This window comes from Mustela nivalis (assembly GCF_964662115.1).
Source record: "Mustela nivalis genome assembly, chromosome: 19".
NCBI classification, from domain to species: Eukaryota; Metazoa; Chordata; class Mammalia; order Carnivora; family Mustelidae; genus Mustela; species Mustela nivalis.
This window is the reverse complement of record NC_139038.1, coordinates 8,195,460-8,218,786: the sequence shown is the minus strand read 5'-3', so window position 1 is coordinate 8,218,786 and position 23,327 is coordinate 8,195,460. Positions and strand designations below refer to the sequence as shown.

The 23,327-nt window shown below is 52.6% G+C and overlaps 2 protein-coding genes across 3 annotated transcripts; one reads left to right on the top strand and one right to left on the bottom strand.

Moving 5' to 3' along the window:
* Positions 1–550: 550 nt before the first annotated feature.
* CLDN15 (claudin 15) lies at positions 551–5,759 on the top strand. 2 transcript variants are annotated; one of them, XM_082712937.1, is made up of 6 exons: positions 551–665; positions 937–1,393; positions 4,054–4,149; positions 4,961–5,042; positions 5,130–5,246; positions 5,329–5,759. In XM_082712937.1, exons 2-6 carry the CDS (start codon positions 1,177–1,179, stop codon positions 5,444–5,446), a joined length of 630 nt encoding a protein of 209 aa, XP_082569063.1. In that variant the 5' UTR covers positions 551–665; positions 937–1,176; the 3' UTR covers positions 5,447–5,759. The 2 variants fall into 2 exon arrangements, with proteins under 2 accessions (XP_082569063.1, XP_082569062.1); XM_082712936.1 differs by having other exon boundaries at positions 3,985–4,149.
* Positions 5,760–10,593: 4,834 nt separating this feature from the next.
* On the bottom strand, positions 10,594–23,304 carry ZNHIT1 (zinc finger HIT-type containing 1). The gene is made up of 5 exons (XM_082712949.1): positions 23,205–23,304; positions 11,847–12,017; positions 11,227–11,306; positions 10,925–11,094; positions 10,594–10,839 (listed from the first exon to the last, which is right to left on the bottom strand). Exons 1-5 carry the CDS (start codon positions 23,224–23,226, stop codon positions 10,818–10,820), a joined length of 465 nt encoding a protein of 154 aa, XP_082569075.1. The 5' UTR covers positions 23,227–23,304; the 3' UTR covers positions 10,594–10,817.
* Positions 23,305–23,327: the final 23 nt, after the last annotated feature.

Here is a 23,327-nt window from a genome sequence, read left to right as displayed (position 1 = left end):
GACTGGGCCCCTGTGGCGTTTGCAGGAGGAGAACCGGAGCTGTCCTGGCCGTGGCCTCGGGGCAGGAAATGCGCCAGGACAGGTGCTCAGCGTTGGTGTGGGGTGGGGACCCGGAGGTTTCTAATCCGTCATAATTAATAGAGCTGGTGACAGTTGTGATAACTGAGCTGCTTAGATTAGCGACGGGATCACTTTCTGGGCCTGCGATTTATCCCCCTCGACGGCCCTTGGCAGCAAGATCAAGCTTGGTGCCGAGAGGCAGAAGATCAGCCCAATAAGAGGGAAGGTTTAAGTTCAGGAAGTTGAAGTTTGGAGGAAGGCAGCCCCCTGGTGGCCTCACCCCAGCCTGGGGGGGGGGGTACCAAGGAGGGAGCAGTTCACACTTTCGGGGAGCTTCTGATCTGGGGTCACAGGTGAGGAAGCTAGTTCTGGTTCACAGAAGCAGAAGCAAGCTCGCAGGGCTCTGGGAGACGCTGGGTCTGGTTTGAGTCTGGGTTGGCTGGACTCCAGAGCGCTGGGTATGGTGCCTGTGCCCTGTTCCCTTATGCAGCCTTAACCTACCTTGGAAAGATGGGGCCCAAACATTAGGTCTTTTGCGTCTCCTAAATTGTTCTCACCAACATCCAGGAGAGTGGTTCTGTGCCGCGGATTCTGCCACACCGAAGGTACGTCTGGGAGCACACACGGTCTCTCGGTCACCTTCTCTGTCACGTCCCTCTCTGCCCATTCTCTGGCCCCCCGATGAAGGCTGAGTCAGAGACGCTTCCCCTTGGCTCCCACCACCTCCCAGGGGGGCCCCTCCTTGACCGTATCCGTTTGTTCCGTCACTCCCATAAGTCCTCTCCGCCCCCCTCCTGGGGCGGGGAGCCCGGAGGCTGGGGGAGGGGGTGGACTTTTGGCCTGTTTCTTTTATTCCCTCCATCTCTTCGTCAACAGCTGCCTGGTGCTGGAGGCTCATTCCTCTGCCCAGACCTTCCAGGAAGCAGAGAACCCGGAGAGAGGGCCGGGGCGGAAACCGGGAGACAGAGCCGAGGCCCAGACCGCAGCTGACCTCCCTTTCTCGGCCGCAGCCTGCCTTAGCACCCCACCTTAGCCGAAGCCCCTCAAGGTCTCGCGGGGCTCAGCCCCTCCCCTTCTCTGGGGCCCCCGGCGCCCCTCGGGGCCCTGCGTCCCACCATGTCGCTGGCCGTGGAGACCTTCGGCTTCTTCATGGGAGCCCTGGGGCTGCTGATGCTGGGGGTGACCCTGTCCCACAGCTCCTGGCGCGTGTCCACCGTGCACGGGAGCGTCATCACCACCAACACCATCTTCGAGAACCTCTGGTTCAGCTGTGCCACGGACTCCATGGGCGTCTACAACTGCCGCGAGTTTCCGTCCTTGCTGGCCCTCTCCGGTATGCGCTGGGGACAGCGCCAGGGGGCAGACGCTGGCGGGAGGCTGGAGGAGGGCGAGGCCCCGGGGACGGTGGGCGCTGCCCGTGGTCGGGCCTCCGGCACCAGACCGTAAAGGGGGTCTGGATCAGGCTCAGCGGGTTGTGGGGGGGCAGCGTCTGGAAGTGCGGGAGAGACTTCGTCCCACGTGTCCCCCGGCCCTGACGGGACACCCCTGCCGGGCTCGGTTTACCGCCTCCGCGCCCCAGGCAGGTCAGAACCGGGAGCTTCGTCCGTCCCGTCTGTAGGACCCTCGTCCTCACAGCACGGGCTTACGGATGCTCCCGGGTCGGGATCAAGCACACCGAGCGTTAGCGGGAGACGTCAGCGTGTGTACGCACGCAGCCAGTTTCTGCCTCTTAGCTCTGCTGTGGGAGCGCTGGGATCTGCGGGGTGAAGAGGATGCCCCATCTTGGGTTCTTGGGGTTGAGACACGTAAGACCTTCAGGGTCCCACTGGGCCACTAGTCCCACTGCCTTGGCGAGTTCTAAAGGGCCCTTTGATAGGGAGCCTCCTGCCCCTCCCGAGCGTCCTCTGGAAGCAGGTCGGGGGGTGTGCGTGCATGTGTGTGCTCCGCGGTCCCGGGCAGTGTGTTTTTTGAAGTTCTTGGTGGCTTGGAGTCTACTGCTCTTTTGGCCCAGAAGGTTCTCCCTGGTGGCTGTCGCTCCTTCTTGCTTCCTGTTCACCCTATGAGTAGCTCCCCAGAGCCCCCCCAGGGGAGTCTCCCGTCAGTTGGCCCCAAGCCAGAGACCAAGAGTAGGGGACCAGGTACCTATTCGGTGTCGCTCCCACGCCTTCCTTGGAGCCTTCTCGCTCTTTCGGGTCCCCTGCTGCGGGTGCGGGGTAGTGGATGGAACCAAAGCCAGCGCTGGGTGTGGAACGTGGCTCCTCAAAATCCCCCAGGAATGCCAGAGATGCTCTGAGGAGTTAGGGTATCTGGGTGGGTCTCTGTGTCCCCACTATGTCCAGAATCTTCTGAGACAGCAGCGGGGGCCTCATGCCTTCACTCTCTCCAGGGCTTTCTGTGTGCAAGCAAGTGCCCCCCACCCGCCCCGCCCCAAGCTCCGTATAAAAGCTGAGTGTTCTCTGGGCCAGAAGCTCAGAGTGCTTGGGGGGCCTGAAGGCATGCTGGAGGCAGCCTGCTCAGCAGCCGCGGCCACTGCCCCCGCACCCACCCCAACCACACCTGTGGCTTGGGCAGGGGCCTTGGCTGTGAGCTCGTCCACCCAAGAAGGGCCCCACTTGGATCTGCTGACGGAGGGGCACGAGCATGCCGGCGGGAAGGGCAGGGGAGCTCTGCCTGGCATCGCGGGTCGCCTGGCTCTGCAGCCTCTTAGTGGCCTCCTTGTACCAAAGCTGGGAAGCCCCAAGAACAAGTGTGAACCTGCCCAGAGTCCCACAGGTGGTAAGGGGGCTGGAACCCAGGCTGGTGAGTCCCTCTGAGGCCATTCTGGTCCCCAGGGGGTTCCTGACTATCATTTAATCACGTCCAGCCCGCGCTGCCTCAGGACCCATCAGTAATCTCCCCCTTGACCCCCAGGGCCACCTGGGAAGCCTGGGCCGGTTCAGTCCCAGGTAGAGGCGTGTGGATGAATATGGGTGCGTAGAGGATACGGGGTACGGGAGAGGGTGGGAACTCCCGAGGGAGTAGCTGCGAGTGAGAACTTTGGTCCTCCTCCCTGCCCGCCAACCCCGGGCCACCCCGCATGCTCCTGGCAGAGGCCCAGCTTTTCCTTCAGCACCAATGGCACTGCCCCACCCGGGAAAGGGGAGCAAGGTCCTTGGAGTGCTTGGCAACTATCAAAGACAAGAGTAGGGGGATGGGGACCCGGAAGGAAAGTGGCCATTTCCTTCAGCTTTGAAGAAGGGGAAACCGAGGCACCCAACATCCCTGAGCTGGATGGGCTGGGCTGGGTCCTGCGCCCGGGTATCCCACTTTCCCGGTGAGAAACGGCCCTTGTCCAGTGACTGTGGGCCACTGCTGCCCCCTACCGGTCGCTTCAGGAGAACGCTCAGTTCGGGCTGACTCGGGCTGTGCCAGGCACCCGGTGGGACCTAGAGAGAAGCCGCGGCAGCGAAGAGGGAATAGTCAGTGCGATTTCTGTAACTCACAACAGGGCATGGTGGGGACCTGACAGGCCAGAGGTTCTCAACTGGGGTGATTTTGTCCCTCAGGGATCCTTCGATAGCGTCTAGACCTGTTGATTGTCCCTCTTGGGACGGACTGGTAGTGACATCTAATGACTAAAGGCGAGGGATGCTGCTATACATCCCAAGGGCACAGAGCGCCCCCCACCCCCAGAACAGAGGGCCAACGTGTCAGTAGTGTCAAGGAGCAAGCCTGTCAGGGGGTGGGGAGCAGAGGCTGGGACTCCTGGGGGCCGAGGTAAGCTCCTGGGAAGGAGCCCGTGGGACCCCTTCAGCTGAATAGGGCCTGATGGGGAAGGAGAGGACTTGAGGGCCCTTATGGGCTGAGACCCGAGCAGGGGCTGGCTCGGTCGTGGAGGGGCAAGGGGCCAGCTGAGGGACCCATGGCTGCGCCCCACCTCCCCAGGGTACATCCAGGCCTGCCGGGCGCTCATGATCACCGCCATCTTCCTGGGCTTCCTGGGCCTCTTCCTAGGCATAGTGGGGCTGCGCTGCGTGAACATTGGGAGTATGGAGCTCTCCAGGAAGGCCAAGCTGGCGGCCACTGCAGGGGCCCTACACATACTGGCTGGTAATTGGGGGAAGGGGACGGGTGTGCCCTGCGTCGTGGAGGGGGGTTGTGGTGGCAGTGCACCCGGGGTTCCCTGTCTTCTCCGGCTCACCCGGAGGAAAGGGTCTCCCCTTTCCCATCACACTGACCCCTGCCCTCCCTCCTCAGCTCTACCCTCTCCCCCTGCCCACCCAGCCTCACTCCTGCTGTCCCCGTCCCTCAGTTACAAATCCGCCCATCAGCAGTGTTTCTTGAGGCCCCACTAGGAGCCTCAAGAGGCATGAGTGAGGGATGAGAGAGACCCCAAGGTGAGTGACCTTACAGCCCGGCCGGGAAGACCAGCCAGGGCAGACTCACCGCACCTGTGGAGTAGGCTGGGTCTCGCCCTCTTCTCCAGCTGCGGAAACAGGCTCAGAAAACTCTGGTGACCAACTGGTGGAGCCCCCAGAGAGGGGTGAGGCTGGGCCTGTAGTCCTGGGTCTCACTGGCCTCGGGCCTTCACTGCACTAGTGGTAAAGGCGTGTCACGGGCTCTGGGGGCTTCGGAAGGCAGGAGGAAGGGGCTTCAGGGCAGCTGTGCAGGACCACTGCTGGGGCGGCTGGATTTCCCAGGATGGGTCGGATTTGGACGGCAGATTCCCAGTGAGGTGACTAGGTGATCAAGATGTGGGGCAGAGCCGGGTAAAGAAGGGGCCAAGGGCAGAGTGTGGGAGACTAGACATGAAAGCGGGGACCCTAGGAGACAGAAAGGTCAGGAGCTAGGGAGGGAGTGAAACTTGCCGCCCCCTCCGCCAGGCCTCGGCCTCGAGCATGGCCCTCTTCTCCCTCCGCAGGTCTCTGTGGGATGGTGGCCATCTCCTGGTACGCCTTCAACATCACCCAGGAATTCTTTGACCCCTTGTATCCTGGGACCAAGTGAGTGTGGGAGCCCCACCCTGGGGGGCTGTGGGTGGGCCTCAGCCGGCCAGAGCTAGCGCTGCCCCGCAACTCTCCTCTCCCCAGGTACGAGCTGGGCCCCGCCCTCTACCTGGGCTGGAGCGCCTCCCTGCTCGCCATCCTGGGGGGCTTCTGCCTTGGCTCTGGCTGCTGCCGCGCTCCCGACGCGGACCAGGCCCCCAGGTAAGGGCGGTTGCGTGCGTCGGCGGGGCAGGAGGGATGGGGGGGGGGTGCTCCTCCACTGACCTAGGCCCCTCTGAACCAGGCTCCCCTACAAGGCCTCCGTAATGCGGTCCCCTGTCCTCACTGGCGGCCTGCGCCCCGCGGCCTCGGACGAAGGGGACAGCACCTTTGGCAAATACGGGAAGAATGCCTACGTGTAGGACGCCGATGGACCCCATTCCCCTCCCAATGCCCCAGCGGAGAAAGGCCTCCTGAACCTCGGGCGGCAGGTGGTGCTCCAACTCCACCCCATGGCCAGAAGCCACGCCCAGCTCTGACCGCTCCTCTGGCCCCGCCTCCCACCCCGGCCACGCCTCCTCCATCCGGCCGGGAACCTGCCTCCTTAGAACTCACCGCGGACTCCTGGGGCAGGACCTGGGTCTGGGCGCTGGTTGGCTAAGGGGGTGGAGGCGTCCCCTACCGTTTGTATTGTGTATAAATACATGAATGAATAAATTTGTACTGTGAACTGTTCAGGGATGAAGTGGCTGTCCAAGCGACGGGTGGCTGGGGTGGCCCCCAGAGCCATCTCAGTTCTCGGACCCAAGGGACACTTGTCCCTCTTTATCACCTTTGGACTGTCTCATCTGAAAAGGAGAGGAGGGGTTGCAAATAATTTCACGCGTGTGGCACGCATAATTACAAGAGTCCTCAAGGCGTGGATAGGGGAAGACCCACCTCTAGGAAACTGAAAGGGGCGCAGGGATCCCCCTGGCCAGCCAGAGCTAAGCCGCTCTTGACTCTCGACCTTTCTCAAGGAGACAGCTGACCTGAGCAGAGTTCCTTTAGCTGTGCCTGGGTGGACCTCACAGATCAATGGCCCTTTGAAGTTGTCAAATCAACCAGGTCTCCTGCAGGCCTGGGGCCTAGAGTTTTCTGGGGGAAAGTTTCAACGATTTCCAGAAAAGGCTCTCAAGGGCTCTTCCCAGAGGCTTGCACCTCGGTGGTGTGTGTGTGTGACTTGACGGTGTCCAACTCAGACACGGCAGTGGGTCATGGGCTGGCCTGGACCAGGGCTGGGGAGAGACAGGAAAATAAGGCCACAAGAGAGAAGCCTGGCATCCAAGGTAAGGCGGGGGTCAAGGGCCCTAGCCCGGTACCTGTCCTCGGCCGCGGGGGCCCCTGACCACCAGTCACTGGGGTGCCCTGGGTTCTGATCTCGCCCTTGAACTTTCTCTTTCATCCTATTTATTCCCCTGCACTGCCGGTCCCCTGCGATGTAGAGCCCCCCGCCCCCGCGCCCCGCCATGTGCATCCTAACCGGGCCCTCTCTCCGCAGCCTCCGAAGTGCGCGCACCCCCGTGCGTCTTTCCCAGGCTGGCGAATTCGCCGACTTCATCACTCCCCCAGCCAGTGCCCGGGACTGCTGTGACCAGCACAGTCGACCCCTGAGTCACACACAGCTTGACACTGTCCGTCACCTCGGGCTCTCCCTTCACTTCCCCTCTGCCACCTCCCCCAGATCCCGTGGATCCCCCCTCCTCCGTGGTTCTCACATCCACTTACTGGCTCCCTTTGCTGCCTTTGCTGGGTCAGACCCTCATCCTAGGATTCCCCTGGTGGAGTTTCTCATCTGGCTAATTCCCCTCCCCCGCCCTGTGGAGCGCCAAGCATTGTGCTGCCTTAGCAGCTCCCTAGCGCCTGGGGTGGGGGGGGATAAAGCCCAAGACCATTAAGGCCCCCCACACTGCCGGGCCCTAGCCCACCTTTCTGTGTGGGGTCCCTACTCCTCGGTACAGCGGCGCTCTCCTAGCGAACTGGATGGCTCACTGGCCTTGCGGTTTCCTACGGGTCTACGCAGAAGCACAGGTGCCTTTTCAGCTGTTAAGGGGGTTCCTGGTCAAGAAGTTTGCGGAAGTCTGTATACCCTCTTGCCTCCCAATTCTCTGCTTCCAGAAAATTTGTGGATGTCCCGCTGGTGGAGCCAGTTACATGGCCAAGTCGAGAGTCCGTGTGTAAGGGACTGCACGAGTGCGTGGGTGCCGGCGTCATGATGTGCCCGTCTGCCGTGCCAAGGACGGGCCCACAGGGTTGGCTTTATTAGCAAACCGGGAGTGGGTTTCTCTCAAAAATGAGAACCTACACCTCACGAAGGTTCTTACAACTCTGAGAGGCCTCGGGGAGGCCGGTATCCTGCGTGCCCCCCCCCCCAGTAAAGGACAAAAGCTAAGTGCATCTCCTGACATCCCCGGGGACATTTCCAACCCAATCTTCCACCCCGTCCCCCGCCCCACAGCTTCTACCTCCTCTCCAGAGCCCAGCCTGCCTCTTCTCAGCTTCCCGCTCTCAGGAAGGCTCACGTGAGCCAGCTCCCGCACTTGCGCATCTAAGTACGTGCCCTGAACACGGGCGCTGGGTGAAGTTTCGGTGAAGTTTCGGTATCGTCTGTCCCTCCTGCATAGTCACGTGGCTATTAGGAGCTACCGACAGACTGACCCTTTTAAACAATACTTCTTTCCTTTTTTGCTACAAGTAGTGTGGTGCCAAGACATGGCTTCCCGCCCTCGAGCTAGGAGCGGAGCGAAGTGTAGACGGCTGGTTGCCACGTGGTGGGCAAGGTGTGAGGGCCACAGCGAGGAATGGCCGGTCTGTGGAACGGGCTGGACAGTAAACTGCTGGAGGTCTTGGTAATCATGTGCACGTCTATCACGGACAGAAGTCTCCAGATGCCAGGCCCTGGGCTGGGCAGGCCGTCCTGTTTAATCCTCCCACTACCAGGCTGTTAAGAGAGGGGGACCTGTGACTTGGCTGAGCCACACAGTTGGGAAACAGTAGGACCAGGATTTGTCCAAGACTGAAGACACAGCTGGCCTGCTTCCTGGAATTTTGGCCTTTCCCAACCAATTCATGTCAACTGAATTCAACTCTCACTGAGGCCTGTAGGAGTGAGCCTCCGGGCTCTAGCATTAACGTCTCCCACCCTTTGTGCGCCCAGGAGGGGGCACTGGACACGGGGCACTGGACACGGGGACGACCCTCTACAAGCTTTGGGCACCCTGATTTCCCGGAGACCGGGGTGGCTCCCAAAGTAGAGACTGATCTCCCCAGCATGTAGGAAGCTGGCGAGAATTGTTCCAGGCCTTTCCTTGGGGGAGTGTGGGTTTAAGTGGGGGTCCAGAGACCCTTCCTAGATACAGAATGTCCTCCTGGAACCCCCTGGCATCAGAGCTATGCGGAGCCCTTGGGTCTGGCTCTGTCCTATCAGTCCCCTGGGAAGGCTAAGTGTGTCACTGAGGAGACAAATCTTACACCAGGCAGAATTACACCAGGCAGAATCTATGTGATTCTTTTCGTAATAGCAAAATATGGAACAATGCCAGTGAATTTAGGAACTAAGCCGAGGAGACCGTGTTCTGAAAGCAAGTCCGATGCAGGTGATCACACCGAGGTGACGAGGCGTTTCTCAGCCAAGACAGAGTCTTTCATTCCCCCCAACCCTTTCTCCCTTCTTTCCTCTTTTTTTCCCCTCCATTTTCTTCCCTGATGGAGAGGAAGACTGAAAGGTTAGGATCTAGGGAAGTTTCCCTGCATGGGACAGACAGTAAACTCAGGCCGGAAGTCAGAAGCCAGCAAACGACTCCTGGTGTCCCGGTTACCACTGCCACGGAACACCGCCCCCCCCCCGCCGCCCCCGAGCCTCAGCGGCATAGCCCACTGGGTCATACACACGGATTCCGCAGGCGAGGCGTCTGGGCCGTTGTAGAGACGTCTGTGTCTGCTCTGTGATGTCGAGCACATGGCCAGGAAGCCTCAAACGGCTGAGGGTGATTTGATGCCTGGTGGCCAGAACCATCTGGAGGCGTCTTCACTCTCACGAAGGAAGCCTCGGCTGGGCTGGTGTGAAGGCTGGACTCGGCTGCGCCCGGCACGGGGGCACCTGCGTGTGGCCTCCCCGTGCAGTCGGGGTTCCTCACAGAACGGCGGCTTCAGGATGGCTGGATTTCTCACATGGTGACGTAGGGATCCAAAACGACAAGCGTCCTAGTTGACAAAGCAGAAGCTTCTCTGCCTTTTACTACCTTATCCTTCTACGTCGCATGGTCTCACTTCTGCCACCCTGGCTAAAAGTCATAATTCTGCCCTGATCCCTGGGGAAGGGAGCAGAGACTCTACGTCTTGATGAAAGGACAGTCAGAAAATGTCCAGTCGTCTTTTAAAACCACCAGCCAGAACTGTCCCCAAACCATGTCCTCACCATCAGACTCGGAGCTGTCCCCAACACCACGGACCCAAACTCATGTCTCCAGAGAAAAGGCAAGGAAGACCCCGCGAGCATTTGGGCCAGCTGTTGTCAAGTCCCAAAAGGGGAGAGAAGAGCCTACGAAGGTGCCTAACCCAGGATTTGCCGGCTCCCGTTACTATCTCGAGGTCATCTGTTCACCAAATACAACATTTACATCCTAAGCATCTGCTATGCTGTGTCCTAACGGGGTACAGGGCCTTAAGACAGCAACTCCAAGGAGCTTATGAGCTCACAGCTTGCAATCCACTTAGAGGCGGCATGGGTATAAGAAGCTTTAATACCGCATTAAAAATTATGGCATCTGGGGGCCCCCGGGTGGCTCAGTGGGTTAAGCGTCTGACTTCTGCTAGATCATCGTCACCCGGGTCTTGGAATCGAGCCCCACATCAGGCTCCACGCTCAGTGAGGAGTCTTCTTCTCCCTCTGCCCCTGCTTGTGCGCTAGCCCTCTCTCTCTCTCTCAAATAAATAAATAAAATCTTAAAAAAAAAAAAAAAATTACAGCATCCAGGGCCACCAAGAACAGAGGCCTCTATATGACGGACTCCCCCATGCCTCTCATGCTTCCCAGGAATTTCCGCGTTTTCTCGGATACTGATAACTTCACACACTGCAGCTCCCGGTTAACAACCGCCTCCTCAAGACAAATGCTCCTCAGACCGGCCGCACCAAGGTCAAGGGCCGATCTCTTCATTGGGTTAAGGACCAGAGGATGAAGCAGGGCTGGCTCCTTCCGCAGTATCATTCTGCACCCTGTCCCCAGCGCTCACTCTACTTCCCTGTCACCCGGTCCTGGCGACACTCAAATGATCCTCAGAAAAACGAGAGGAACAAAAAGCAAAAGCAAGTGCCTCCAGAAATCCCCCAAAAACAACACCAAGCAGCAGCCGAGAGACGCGGAGGCAGGGCGTGGCAGGAGAATGGGAGGGAATCTTCCAGGGTCAGAGAGGCAGATGTGGGAGTGGTGATTGACAGATAGAAGGCAAAGCCACAGAGCTGTGAGTAGGACAACAGACCTGTGACCCTCACCCCCAGAACACCCTGGGACCGAACAGGAGGCTCCTCGTCGCAAGAAACCTTTTATTCCGCACGGCAGCACGCTGACGGCCCAGCCCGCGTCCCTGCACACAGTCCGCGGGAAGACCGCTCTGCTCCGGCGGGAAGGACACGGCTCTGCTGGGCGAGTGAGCGGCTGCTCGCGAGGTCCAGAAGAGCAGCTCCCCCTTTGGCCGAGCCCTCTCTGAGGTTGGGGTGATGCGCGAAGGCCTTCTCCTCCGGGGACGCCCAGGCTCACACGGTCCACTTCAGGCACCTGCACGCAGAGGAAGCCCAGGGTGAGGAGAGGAGGGAGTCCGAGGGAGAAGCCGTGGACCCAGGGCGGGGCGTGCCGAGCTCACCTGGTCTCCTGGTGGGTGCCCAGACAGCGCACGGTACAGTAGCGGGCGCCGCAGCTGACACACGTGTAGGGGGAGGGGAAGCCGCAGACCGCACAGAAGGGGCGCTGGGGCCGGGACGGGGGTCCCGCACAGGCCGTCAGGTAGTTAGGGCCCTCGGCCACACTGAGGTTCTGCTGAGACAAAGGGAAGGGTCCACAGCTACTCGCCCACCCACGCGGAAAACACCCACCAGGACCAGGACCTCGGCAGGCTCGTTCCTTCCCTGTGGGGTCCTCCCAGCCGCTGGGCCAGCGCCCCCTCACCTGCTCCTCCAGCAAGGCCTGAAAGTTCTTTCGGAAGCGAAGTTTAAAATGATCCCCTCGGGTTTTCTTCTTTTTCTTTCCTACAGAGGAAGGGCAGTTACAGTTTACCCCTTGACTGACGAGGGGCTCAGGGGCGCCGACCTCCTCCACGTAGTGAGAAATCTGTGGGGACCTTTCAACTCCCCAACCCCCCAAATAGCCTTCTGTAGACCAGAAGCCTTACTGATAACGGAAACAGGCAGTTAACACAAATTTTATATGTTCTATGTGTTATATACCATATTCTTGCAACGAAGGTAGAGAAAACAAAATATGTAGAAAAATCGCAAGGTAGAGAAAGAACATTTACAGGACCGGACTGTAAAAAACCCATGAGGGAGCAGAACTGCTCAGTTCAAACCGGTGACGCTCAAGGTCAACTGTAGTTACTGTCAGAGCTGGAGGGGCTCTGGGAGTTGGGTTCCGGTACGTTCTGTCTTCTCCACCCGCTAGAGGAAGCCGTGGCCGGAGCCGGTCCCAGCGGAGCCACAGGAGCTCCCGTCATCTGCCTGCCCCACAGCCCAGGTCCTTCTACGGTCCTGAGCCAGGCTGACTCCTCCCTCCTCCCCCACCCGCCTTACCGGTATCCGCATCATCATCGAACTGAGGCAGCCTCTTGCCAAGCTGGGGGAGTCCTGCGTGGGGGTCGTCCTGGAAGTTGTCATTCTCCAAGGCCTCGAGCTGCCTGTTGATGCGGCGCTGCCGGGCCGCCCGGTCTAGGACCCGCCGCTGTCCAGGGTCCTGGGAGCGAACTGGATGGGGCAGAGCCAGAATCATGGGGACACAGGAAGAGAGAAGTTGGGGTGGCCCCAGCATTTCCTCCCAACCCCCAGACCCAACCAGTGAAACGCCTCCTGGAGACCGCTCACTGCTGGCAGAAAGCACACAACCCTGCACTCTGGGCTTCCCACCTCCACCGGGACCTTAATGCACCCCGCCTTCACGCTCAGCAGCCCCATTTCCTGCCACAAAGGACACAGGCCGGCCACATGGGCAGACACTGGTCTTTCAGCCCACCCTCAAACAGAAGTGTATGCGCACCCCTTCCGGGGCCCACTGTTAAACCTGACCACCACCTCGGACTCCAGTCCTTCCCTCCCTCCTGCGTCTTTAACCCCTCGTCCCCCACAGAACTTTCCCTTCACTAGAAAAACCTGCCAAACTCTCCCAGGTCAACCCGGCATCACAGTGACTTATCTTTGACACAACGGTCCACAGAATGTTCCATTTCTGCACGTTCCACCCAATCCTCAACCCCCCGTGAACTGACTCCCATTCAGAGGCAACCACGCACGTTCAAGACCCCAGTGATCTCCTAGGGCCAAATCCAGTGTGTATTTCTACAATCCTCCTTGTATGGCCCCCTGTGACCCCTTGGGTGGAAAGTACCCCTCATCTGCTTTCTTGACATGACTTCAGCTCTTCCTTATGGCTACAGGCCCTTGATGGACATACGTTTAATGAAGAAAGATATTTTGTATAGAATTAACAGAGCCCAGTGAACAGCTCGAATGATAACGAGAGGGAGGTTTAAAATGGTGAAGTCAGAAGGAAGCTTCCAGGGGGACGAGCAAGATGGCGTTGGAGTGGGAGCGAGACCTAATTATCACAGGTCCGAGGTGTTCGGCTAGACAGTTACCAAACCATCCCGAACACCTGCAAACCCAACAGGAGATCAAGGAGAAGGGCAGCAATTCTAGGAACAGAAAAGCGACCACTTTCCAGAAAGTAGGACACGCCGAGAAGTGAATCTGAAGCAACATCTAGAAGACAGACCGCGGGGGGAGGGGCCAGCTCCCGACAAGTGGGTGGAGCAGCAGAGCACAAAATGCGAACTTTTTAGAAGTCTGCTCCACGGAGGGACATCGCTCCAGAGGCTAAGCGGGGGTGGAGCCCTCGCGGGGACAGTGTGGGCTCAGGTCCCGTGGGGGTCACAGAAGGATCGGGGGTGTCTGAGTGCAGCAGAGTCCCCAGGTAATCGGAGCAGGGGAGCTGGATGCAGAGACCAAGCTGGGGTGGGGGGCGGCTCTCAGCTCAGGGTTACCTGAGACCAGGATCCGAGGCACAGTCGGGCCACTGCTCTTCGAGCAAAGACCCTGCAAGTGCCAGATCCAGGAAGCCACCCGGTTCCTACTCCGGGAGGAGCAAACGGCAGGAATCTGCTGGGTTTGCAGACTCCAAACAGGGCTGTGGGCCAGAGGCAGAAACGTTTGGTCACAGGCCGGGTGAGCTTGGAGTACGGCCAGAGACCAGGGAGACAGGAGGGACTGCTGCTGTTCTCTGAGGGCGCGCTGAGGAGGGGGTCCCCGAGCTCTCAGCACCTACGGGCCAGAGACAGGGAGGCCGCCATCTTCATTCCCATCCCCCAGAGCTCTACGGAAAGTGTTCAGGGAACAAAAGCTCCCAAAAGTGAACCCGAGCAGATTCGCTCTCCAAACCAAGCCACATAGCCTGGTCCCCCGCAAGGGCGGCGTAATTCTGCCTCCAGCAAAAATATTTGAGAATCAATACAACAGGCCCCTCCCCCAGAAGATCAACAAGAACATCCATCCAAGCCCAAGCTCACCTATTGATGAGAACTGAAAAACTTCAGAGCTATGGGAATACAGCCCATATAATTCATGGCTTTGCCCCATGATTTTTTAGTCTTCCAAAGCTAAATTTCTTTAAAGTTTTTTTTTTTTTAAGATTTTATTTATTTATTTGACAGAGATCACAAGTAGGCAGAGCAGCAGGCAGAGAGAGTGGGGGAAGCAGTCTTCCCTGCTGAGCAGAGAGCTTGATGCAGGGCCTGATCCCAGGACCCCAAGACCACAATCTGAGCCAAAGGCAAAGGCCCAACCCACTGAGCCACCTGGTGCCCCCAAAGCTAAATTTTTAAAATATTTTGTTCTTTTTAAAACAATTTTTCCTCTTTCCTATTTTAACACTTTTAACTATTCTATCTTACCAATACCTTTTTAAAAAATCTTTTAAAATTTCTATTGTTATAGTCATAGTCTATCCCTTCTATGTATTTGACCTTACTTTTTGTATACATATAGGTTTTTCATCTTTTAAAATTATGGGATACAGTTTTTTTTTTTTTAAGATTTATTTATTTATTTGACAGAGATCACAAGTAGGCAGAGAGGCAGGAAGAGAGAGAGGGAGAAGGAGAGGGAGAAGTAGGCTCCCTGCTGAGCAGAGAGCCCGACACGGGGCTCCAACCCAGGACCCTGAGATCATGACCTGAGCCGAAGGCAGAGGCTTAACCCACTGAGCCACCGAGGCACTCCCAGTTTCTTCTAATAGATCAAAATATACCCTAAATCAAGCGCATGGCTTTGTTCTAGTCTCCAGCCTAATCACATTATTTTCTCCTCTTTTTTTCAACCAACTTCTTGTATTATCGATACCTTTTTAAAAATTTTTAAAAAATTTTTATCTTTATTATTATTTTTTAAAGATTTTATTTGACAGACAGAGATCACAAGTAAGCAGAGAGGCAGGAAGAGAGAGAGGGAAGCAGGCTCCCTGCTAAGCAGAGAGCCTGATACGGGGCTCGATCCCAGGACTCTGGGACCATGACCTGAGCCAAAAGCAGAGGCTTTAACCCACTGAGCCACCCAGGCGCCCCTAAAAATTTTCATCTTTATAGTCAAATTCGATCCCTTCATCATGTTTACCCTTACTTTTGTGTATATATATGTTTTTCTTTAAAATTTTGGGAGACAGTTTCTTTTGACAGACCAAAATACACCCAAAATCAAGTGTGTGGCTCTGTTCTGTTCACCAGTCTTATATGCTTTTTTTCTTTTTTTTTTCCCCCATCCTTTCTTCTCCCGCCAGTATCAGGTCTCTTCTGATTTGGTTAGTGTATATTTTTCTGGGGTCGTTGCTACCTTTGGTAGTATTTTGTTCGCTCATTCATCTATTCTTATCTGGATAAAATGACAAGGTGGAAAAACTCGCCTCAAAAATAAAAGAACAAGAGGCAGTACCAATGGCTAGGAACCTAATCAATACAGAACTTAGTAATATGTCAGAACTACAGTTCAGAATGTAATGCTCATGTACCGGAATACCAAAAAACAGGTGCTAACTAGGCTCCAAAAAAGCATGGAAGATAGCAGAGAATCCCTTTCTGGAGAAATAAAAGAACTAAAATCTAACCAAGTTGAAATAAAAAACGCTATTAAGGAGGTGCAATAAAAAAATGGAGGCTTTTACTGCTAGGATAAATGAGGCAGAAGAGAGAATTAGTGATACAGAAGACCAAATGATGGAGAACAAAGAAGCTAAGGAAAAGAGAGACAGCTACTGGACCACAAGGGGAGAATTCGAGAGATAAATGATACCATAAGATGAAACAATGTTAGAATAATTGGAATCCCAGAAGAAGAAGGAGAGAGGACGGCAGAAGGTATACTGGAGCAAATTATACCAGAAAATTTCCCTAATTTGGCAAAGGGAACAAGCATCAAAATCCTGGAGGCACAGAGAACCCCCATCAAAATCAATAAAAATAGGTCCACACCCTGTGATCTAAGAGTAAAACTTTCAAGTCTCAGTGACAAAGAGAAAATCCTGAAAGCAGCTTGGGACAAGAGGTCTGTAACATACAAAGGTAGAAATATTAGATTGGCAGCAAACCTATTCACAGAGACCTACCTGGTAGGCCAGAAAGGACTGGCATGATATATTCAGAGCACTAAATGAGAAAAATATGCAGCCAAGAATACTATATCCAGCTAGGCTCTCACTGAAAACAGGAGAGAGAAAAACTTCCAGGACAAACAAAAACTAAAAGAATTTGCAAACATCAAACCAGCCCTACAGGAATACTGAAAAGGGTCCTCTAAGCAGAGACAGAGCCTGAAAATAATAGACCAGAAAGGAATAGAGACAATATACAGTAACAGACACCTTACAGGCAATACAATGGCAGTAAATTCATATAACGATACTTAGCGTGAATGTAAATGGGCTAAATGCCCCAATCAAAAACCACACGGTATCAGAATGGATTAAAAAAACAAGACCCATCGATATGCAGTCTTCAAGAAACTCATTTTAAACCCCAAAACACCTCCAGATTTAAAGTGAGGGTGTGGAAAACAATTTACTACACTAAGGGACATCAAAAGAAAGCTGAGGTGGCAATCCTTCTATCAGATAAATTAGATTTTAAGCCAAAGACTATAATAAGAGATGAGGAAGGACACTATACCATACTTAGATCTTCTTGTTGGACAGACCCTTGAACAATTTTAAATATCTACAGCCCTAACATGGGAGCAGCCAATTAATAACAAAATCAAAGAAACACATTGACAATAATACAATAATAATAGGGGACTTGAACACTCCTCTCACTGAAATGGACAGATCATCTAAGCAAAAGATCAACAAGGAAATAAAGGCTTTAAATGACACACTGGATCAGATGGACATCACAGATATATTTAGAACATTCTATTCCAAAACAACAGAATACACATTCTTCTCTAGTGCACATGGAACATTCTGGGCCACAATTCAGGTCTCAATCGATACCAAAAGACTGGGATCATTCCCTGCATATTTTCAAACCGCAATGCTCTGAAACTAGAACTCAACCACAAGATGAAACTTGGAAAGAACTCAAATGCATGGAGACTAAAGAGCATCCTACTAAAGAATGAATGGCTCAACCAGGAAATTAAAGAAAATTTTAAAAACTCATGGAAACAAATGAAAATAAAAACACAACTGTTCAAAAGTCTTTGGGACACAGAAAGGAAGTCCTGAGAGGAAAGTATATAGCAACACAAGCCTTTCTCAAGAAACAAGGAAGGTCTCAAGTACACAACCTAACCCTACACCTAAAGGAGCTGGAGAAAGAACAGCAAAGAAAGCCTAAACCCAGCAGGAGAAGAGAAATAATAAAGATCAGAGCAGAAATCAATGAAATTGAAACAAAAAGGACAGAAGAACAAATCAATGAAACTGGGAACTGTTTCTTTGAAAGCGTTAATAAGAATGATAAACCCCTGGCCAAACTTATCAAAAAGAAAAAAGAAAGGACTCAAATTAATAAAATCATGAATGAAAGAGGAGGGATCACAACCAACACCAAAAAAATACAATTATAAGAACATATTATGAGCAACTATACACCAGCAAATCTGAATCTAGAAGAAATGGATGCATTCCTAGAGACAAATAAACTACCAAAACTGTGGGGCGCCTGGGTGGCTCAGTGGGTTAAACTACCAAAACTGAACCAGGAAGAAACAGAAAACCTGAAGAGACCCATAACCAGTAAGAAGATTGAAGCAGTTATTAAAAACCTCCAACAAGAGCCCAGCTCTAGATGGCTTTCCAAGGGAATTCTACCAAACATTTAAAGAATTAATACCTATTCTCCTGAAATTATTCCAAAAAACAGGAACGGAAGGAAAACTTCCAAACTCATTTTATGAGGCCAGCATTACCTTGATCCCAAAACCAAAGACCCCATCAAAAGGGAAAATTACAGGCCAATATCCTTCATGAACACGGATGCAAAAACTCTCACCAAAATATTCACCAATAGGATCCAACAGTACAGTAAAAGGATTGTTCACCACAACCAAGTGGGATTTATTCCTGGGCTGCAAGGCTGGTTCAACATCTACAAATCAGTGTGATACAAAACATTAATAAAACAAAGAACTAGAACCATATGATACTCTCAATAGATTCTGCAAAAGCATTTGACAAAGTACAGCATCCTTTCTTGATCAAAACTCTTCACAGTGTAGGGACAGAGGGTATGTACCTCAATATCATCAAAGCCATCTATGAAAACCCACAGCGAGTATCATTCTCAATGGGGAAAAACTGAGAGCTTTTCTGCTAAGGTCAGGAACACAGCAGGGCTGTCCACTATCACCACTGCTACTCAATTTAGTACTTGAAGTCCTAGCCTCAGCAATTAGACAACAAAAAGAAATAAAAGGCATTGGAATGAGCAAAGAAGAATTCAAACTCTCTCTTTGCAGGTGATATGATTCTTTATGTGGAAAACCCAAAAGACTCCATTCCAAAACTGCCCAAACTTACACAGAAATTCATTAAAGTGGCAGGATATAAAATCAATGACCAGAAATCAGTTGCATTTCTATACACCAACAGCAAGACAGAGAAAGAGAAATTACCGAGTCGGTTCCATTTACAGTCGCGCCCAAAATACCAGTAATATACCCAGAAATAAACCTCATGGAAGAGTAAGATACCCAGAAATAAACCTAACCAAAGAGGCAAAGAATCTGTACTTAGAAAACTATAAAGTACTCATGAAAGAAACTGAGGAAGACACAAAGAAATAGAAAAACATCCCATGCTCATGGATTGGAAGAACAAATATTGTCAAAATGTCTGTGCTACCTAAAGCAATCTACACATTTAATGCAATCTCCATCAAAATACTATCAATTTTTTTCAAAGAAATGGAACAAATAATCCTAAAATTTATATGGAACCAGAAAAGACCCCGAACAGCCAGAGGAATGTTGAAAAAAGAAAAGCAAAGTTGGCGGCATCACAATTCCAGACTTAAAGCTCTATTACAAAGCTGTAATCATCAAGACAGTATGGTACTGGCACAAAAACAGACACATAGATCAGTGGAACAGAACAGAGGGCCCAGAAATGGACCTTCAACTCTATGGTCAACTAATCTTTGACAAAGCAGGAAAAGAATGTCCAATGGAAAAAAGACAGTCTCTTCCAACAAATGGTGTTGGGAAAATTGGACAGCCACATGCAAAAGAATGGAAGTGGACCATTTCCTTAGACCACACACAAAAACAGACTCAAAATGGATGAAAGACCTCAATGTGAGACAGGAATCCATCAAAATCCTTGAGGAGAACACAGGCAGCAACTTCTTCCTAGAAACATCACCAAAGACAAGGGAAGCAAGGGCACAAATGAATTATTGGGATTTCATCAAGATCAAAAGCTTCTGCACAGCAAAGGAAACAGTCAACAAAACCAAAAGACAAGTGACAGAATGGGAGAAAATATTTGCACATGATGTATCAGATAAAGGGCTAGTGTCCAAAAGAGTTTGATAAAGTGTAGTGTAGAGTTGATAAGTTCCTTAGAATAAATAATCCAATCAAGAAATGTGCAGAAGACCCGAACAGACATTTCAGCAAAAAAACATCCAAATGGCCAACAGACACATGAAAAAGTGCTCAACATCATTCACCATCAGGGAAATACAAATCAAAACCACAGTGAGATACCACCTTACACCAGTCAGAATGACGAAAATGAACCAGTCAGGAAACGACAGATGTTGGCGAAGATGCGGAGAAAGGGGAACCCTCCTACCCTGTTGGTGGGAATGCAAGCTGGTACAGCCACTTTGGAAAACAGCATGGAGGTTCCTCAAAAGTTTAAAATAAGAGCTACCCTATGACCCAGCAATCGCACTACCGGGTATTTACCTTAAAGATACAAATGCAGTCATGCAAATGGGTATGTGCCCCCGAATGTTTATAGCAGCAATGTCCACAATAGCCAAACTATGGAAAGAACCTAAATGTCCATCAACAGATGAATGCATAAAGAGGATGTGGTATGTGTGTATACACACACACACACACACACAGGAATACTATGCAGCAGATCAAAAGAAACGAAATCTGGCCATTTGCAATGATGTGGATGGAACTAGAAGGTATTATGCTAAGTGAAATAAGTCAATCAGAAAAAGACAATTATCATATGATCTCTCTGATATGAGGAATCTGAGAGGCAGAGTCGGGGTTCATGGAGGATAGGGAGGGAAAAAAATGAAATAAGATGGGATTGGGAGAAACAAACCATAAGAGACTACAAATCTCAGGAAACAAACTGAGGGTTTCTGGGGGTTGAGGGGGTAGGGATATGGTGGCTGGGTGATGGACACTGGGGAGGGTATGTGCTATGGTGAGTGCTGTGAAATGTGTTTAAGTCTGATGATTCACAGACCTGTACCCCTGGGGCAAATAATACATTGTATGTTAAGAATAAACAAACAAACAAATAAAATAAAATGGTGAGGTCAGCAGGTGATTTTTCCAGCTGACGGAACAGTCAACAGCCTTGGGGCTCAGGAGAAAGTTCACAATCGAGAGAACCACTTTTGGAGTCATTCGCTTTTGGGTGAGAGAGCCCCACGTTTGGGTTTGAAATCCCAGGAAGAGTGAAAAGATTGAGAAAGGGATGGGGCCAGCCCTCTCCTTAGTGGGGAGAGAGTAGGCCACATGAGAGGTTTGAGACTAGCCAGAGATGGCCCCACTGTCGCTGTAGCTCTAAATTCAAAATCTTCCCAAAGTCTGCTTCTCCTCCTGTATACTCTTTACGTAAATGGAATCATCTACACAGACATCCTAAACAAGAAACCCAGGGCGCCTGGGTGGCTCAGTGGGTTGGGCCGCTGCCTTCGGCTCAGGTCATGATCTCAGAGTTCTGGGATCGAGTCCCGCATCGGGCTCTCTGCTGAGCAGAGAGCCTGCTTCCCTCTCTCTTTCTCTCTGGCTGCCTCTCCGTCTACTTGTGATTTCTCTCTGTCAAATTAATAAATAAAATCTTTAAAAAAAAAAAAAAAAGAAACCCAGGAGTTATTTTAAATCTCTCTATCAGGGCCTGATAATTCCACACAAAATATCTCTTTATTCATTCAACAAGTATTTATGGAGTGCCTGTAACCATAATAATAGCGATGGCCCAGTGGCTAATGCTTACCGGGCATGCACTGTGAGCCAGGCTCACTAGGCTCTTTGTGCAAGAGCTTTAACCCTTTATCATTACCATCATACCACTTACTGAAGTACAAAGGTTAAGAAGTATGTCCAAAGCTCACATAGCTAGTATGTGGCTAGGTCAGAATTCAGACCCAGAACTGCCCAGCTCTGGATCCCTGCACACTGCCTCTGTCCCAAGTCCCCGGGGGTGTGCTAGGCCATAGGAATACATGAGCTTACAGTCGGGGTTGAGGGGAGGGGCATACAAACAATGAAATAAGCAAGAAGAGTAGAGCATAGTATATGAACACACAAGAAGTACAAAGAGTTCTTTGTATGGAGCACATGCCAGAAACACCTAACTCGGCCTTGAGGTAGTCAGAAGATTTTTCAGAGGACGGAATGTCTAGGTTGAGATCTGACTGAGGGACAGAAGTTAGCTTGGTTCAGGGAGAGGGATGGGTGTGTCAGGCTTTCCTATCAGCATGAGAGAAAGCTTGAATGGGAGACCAAAGTGCCTTCAGTAAATTGAAGGAAGCTCAGTAGGGCTCCTACATCAAGTCTGTTGCAGTGTCCGGGAGACTGTGTGGATATAAAGTCAGGCAGACCATTAAAAGTCTTACCTTTACACATCTAAAGGAATTTGGATCTAGAGATTTACAGTGAGAATAAAGGAGATCCAGCAAGGAGTTTTAAGAAAGGACTGACATGGGAGCGCCTGGGTGGTTCAGTTGCTTAAGTGGCTACCTTCCACTCAGGTCATGATCCCAGGGTCTTGGGATGGAGCCCTGAATTGGGCTCCCTGCTCCATGGGGAGCCTCCAGATAGGCGCCCTCCCTATCTTTTTATGGAGACTAAACTCCATCACTCCCTAACTGGCCTTCCAGCCTCTATATATATAATAATAAGGTTCTATATAATATAGGTAGACACTACTCACACGTGGTTATTCAAATTCAATGTAGAGGGGTGCCTGGGTGGCTCAGTGGGTTAAGCCTCTGCCTTCCGCTCAGGTCATGATCTCAGGGTCTTGGGATCCAGCCCAGAATCCAGCTCTCTGCTCAGCGGGGAGCCTGCTCCCCCCACCCCGCCTGCCTCTCTGCCTACTTGTGCTCTCTTTCTCTGTCAAAACAAAACAAAAACATATTCAATGTAGATTTTTTTAAAAAGATTTTATTTATTTATTTGACAGAGAGAGCAGGAGGCTACAGAAGGGGGAGTGTCGGAGGGAAAAACAGGCTCCCCGCTGAGCAGGGAGCCCGATGTGGGCTAGATCCCAGGGCTCTGCCAAAGGCAGAGGCAGTTGCCCAACCAACTGAGCCACCCAGCGCCCCAAATTCAAACGTAGATTAAGTAAGATTAAATAAAATTTAAAATTCATTTTCTCGGTGGCACCAGGCGCATTTCACGTGCTCAAAAGCCACATGTGGCTAAAGGCTGCCAAGCTAAACAGTGCTGATTACGACCATTCCCACCATTCTAGAAAGTTCCTCCGTACAGTGCGGCACTGAAGCCAGAACTGCCTCTCTAAAAGATAAATCCGGGTCACGCCTCTGCCTTAAAAGAGCCACTGACGGTTCTCCACCGCCCTCCGGAGAGAACTGAAGCTCCCCGGCGCCGTACAGAATGCCTTTCAAATGCTCCTTTCCCCAACCCTCCAAACTCTCACTATTCCTCCGCAAGCCCCGAACTGTGAACGTGGCTTCCTAAGCGACTTGCTTATTCTCGCTTTCCTGCCTTGGCACGTGCGGTTCACGCTGCTGGGAATGAGCCTCGGCGCCCCTGCACTGAGCGAAACCGTGACTCGACTTTACAGATTCAGACCAAGCGTTTTTTCTCCCTCCAAGCCTTCCCAGTCCCCTCCGTCCCAGAAGCGAGGTCACGTGCCACTGCTGCCCGCGCCCCCGAGCTATACACCCCTCTGCCGTCGCACGTCTCGCTCTGAAACGCAACGGTAGGCTCGCGTGTCTGTCCCCCTCCCGGAGAGCCAGCTTCTGGATGACAGGGACCTTTTTCCTCTCTGCATCCCCAGCGCAGGCATGGAGCCGGCATCAATAAAACACGAATGGATGGTCTGAAGGGCTCTACCGGAACGCCAGGACCCGACGGCCGGGGAGGCCCTGAGTCAGAACACCGTAGGCCAGGGTCGGTCTGGGACAGGAAGAGGTAGGGGGTCAACCGCGGGGGCTCACATACCCGAAGTTTTCTTCTCCACCATTTCCACAACACAGCTGCCGGAAAAGCATACTGCGCCGGCGCGCTATAAACCACCCCCCGGTGCCATCACTTCCGGCGGCGCGTCCTACTGCGCGTGCGCAG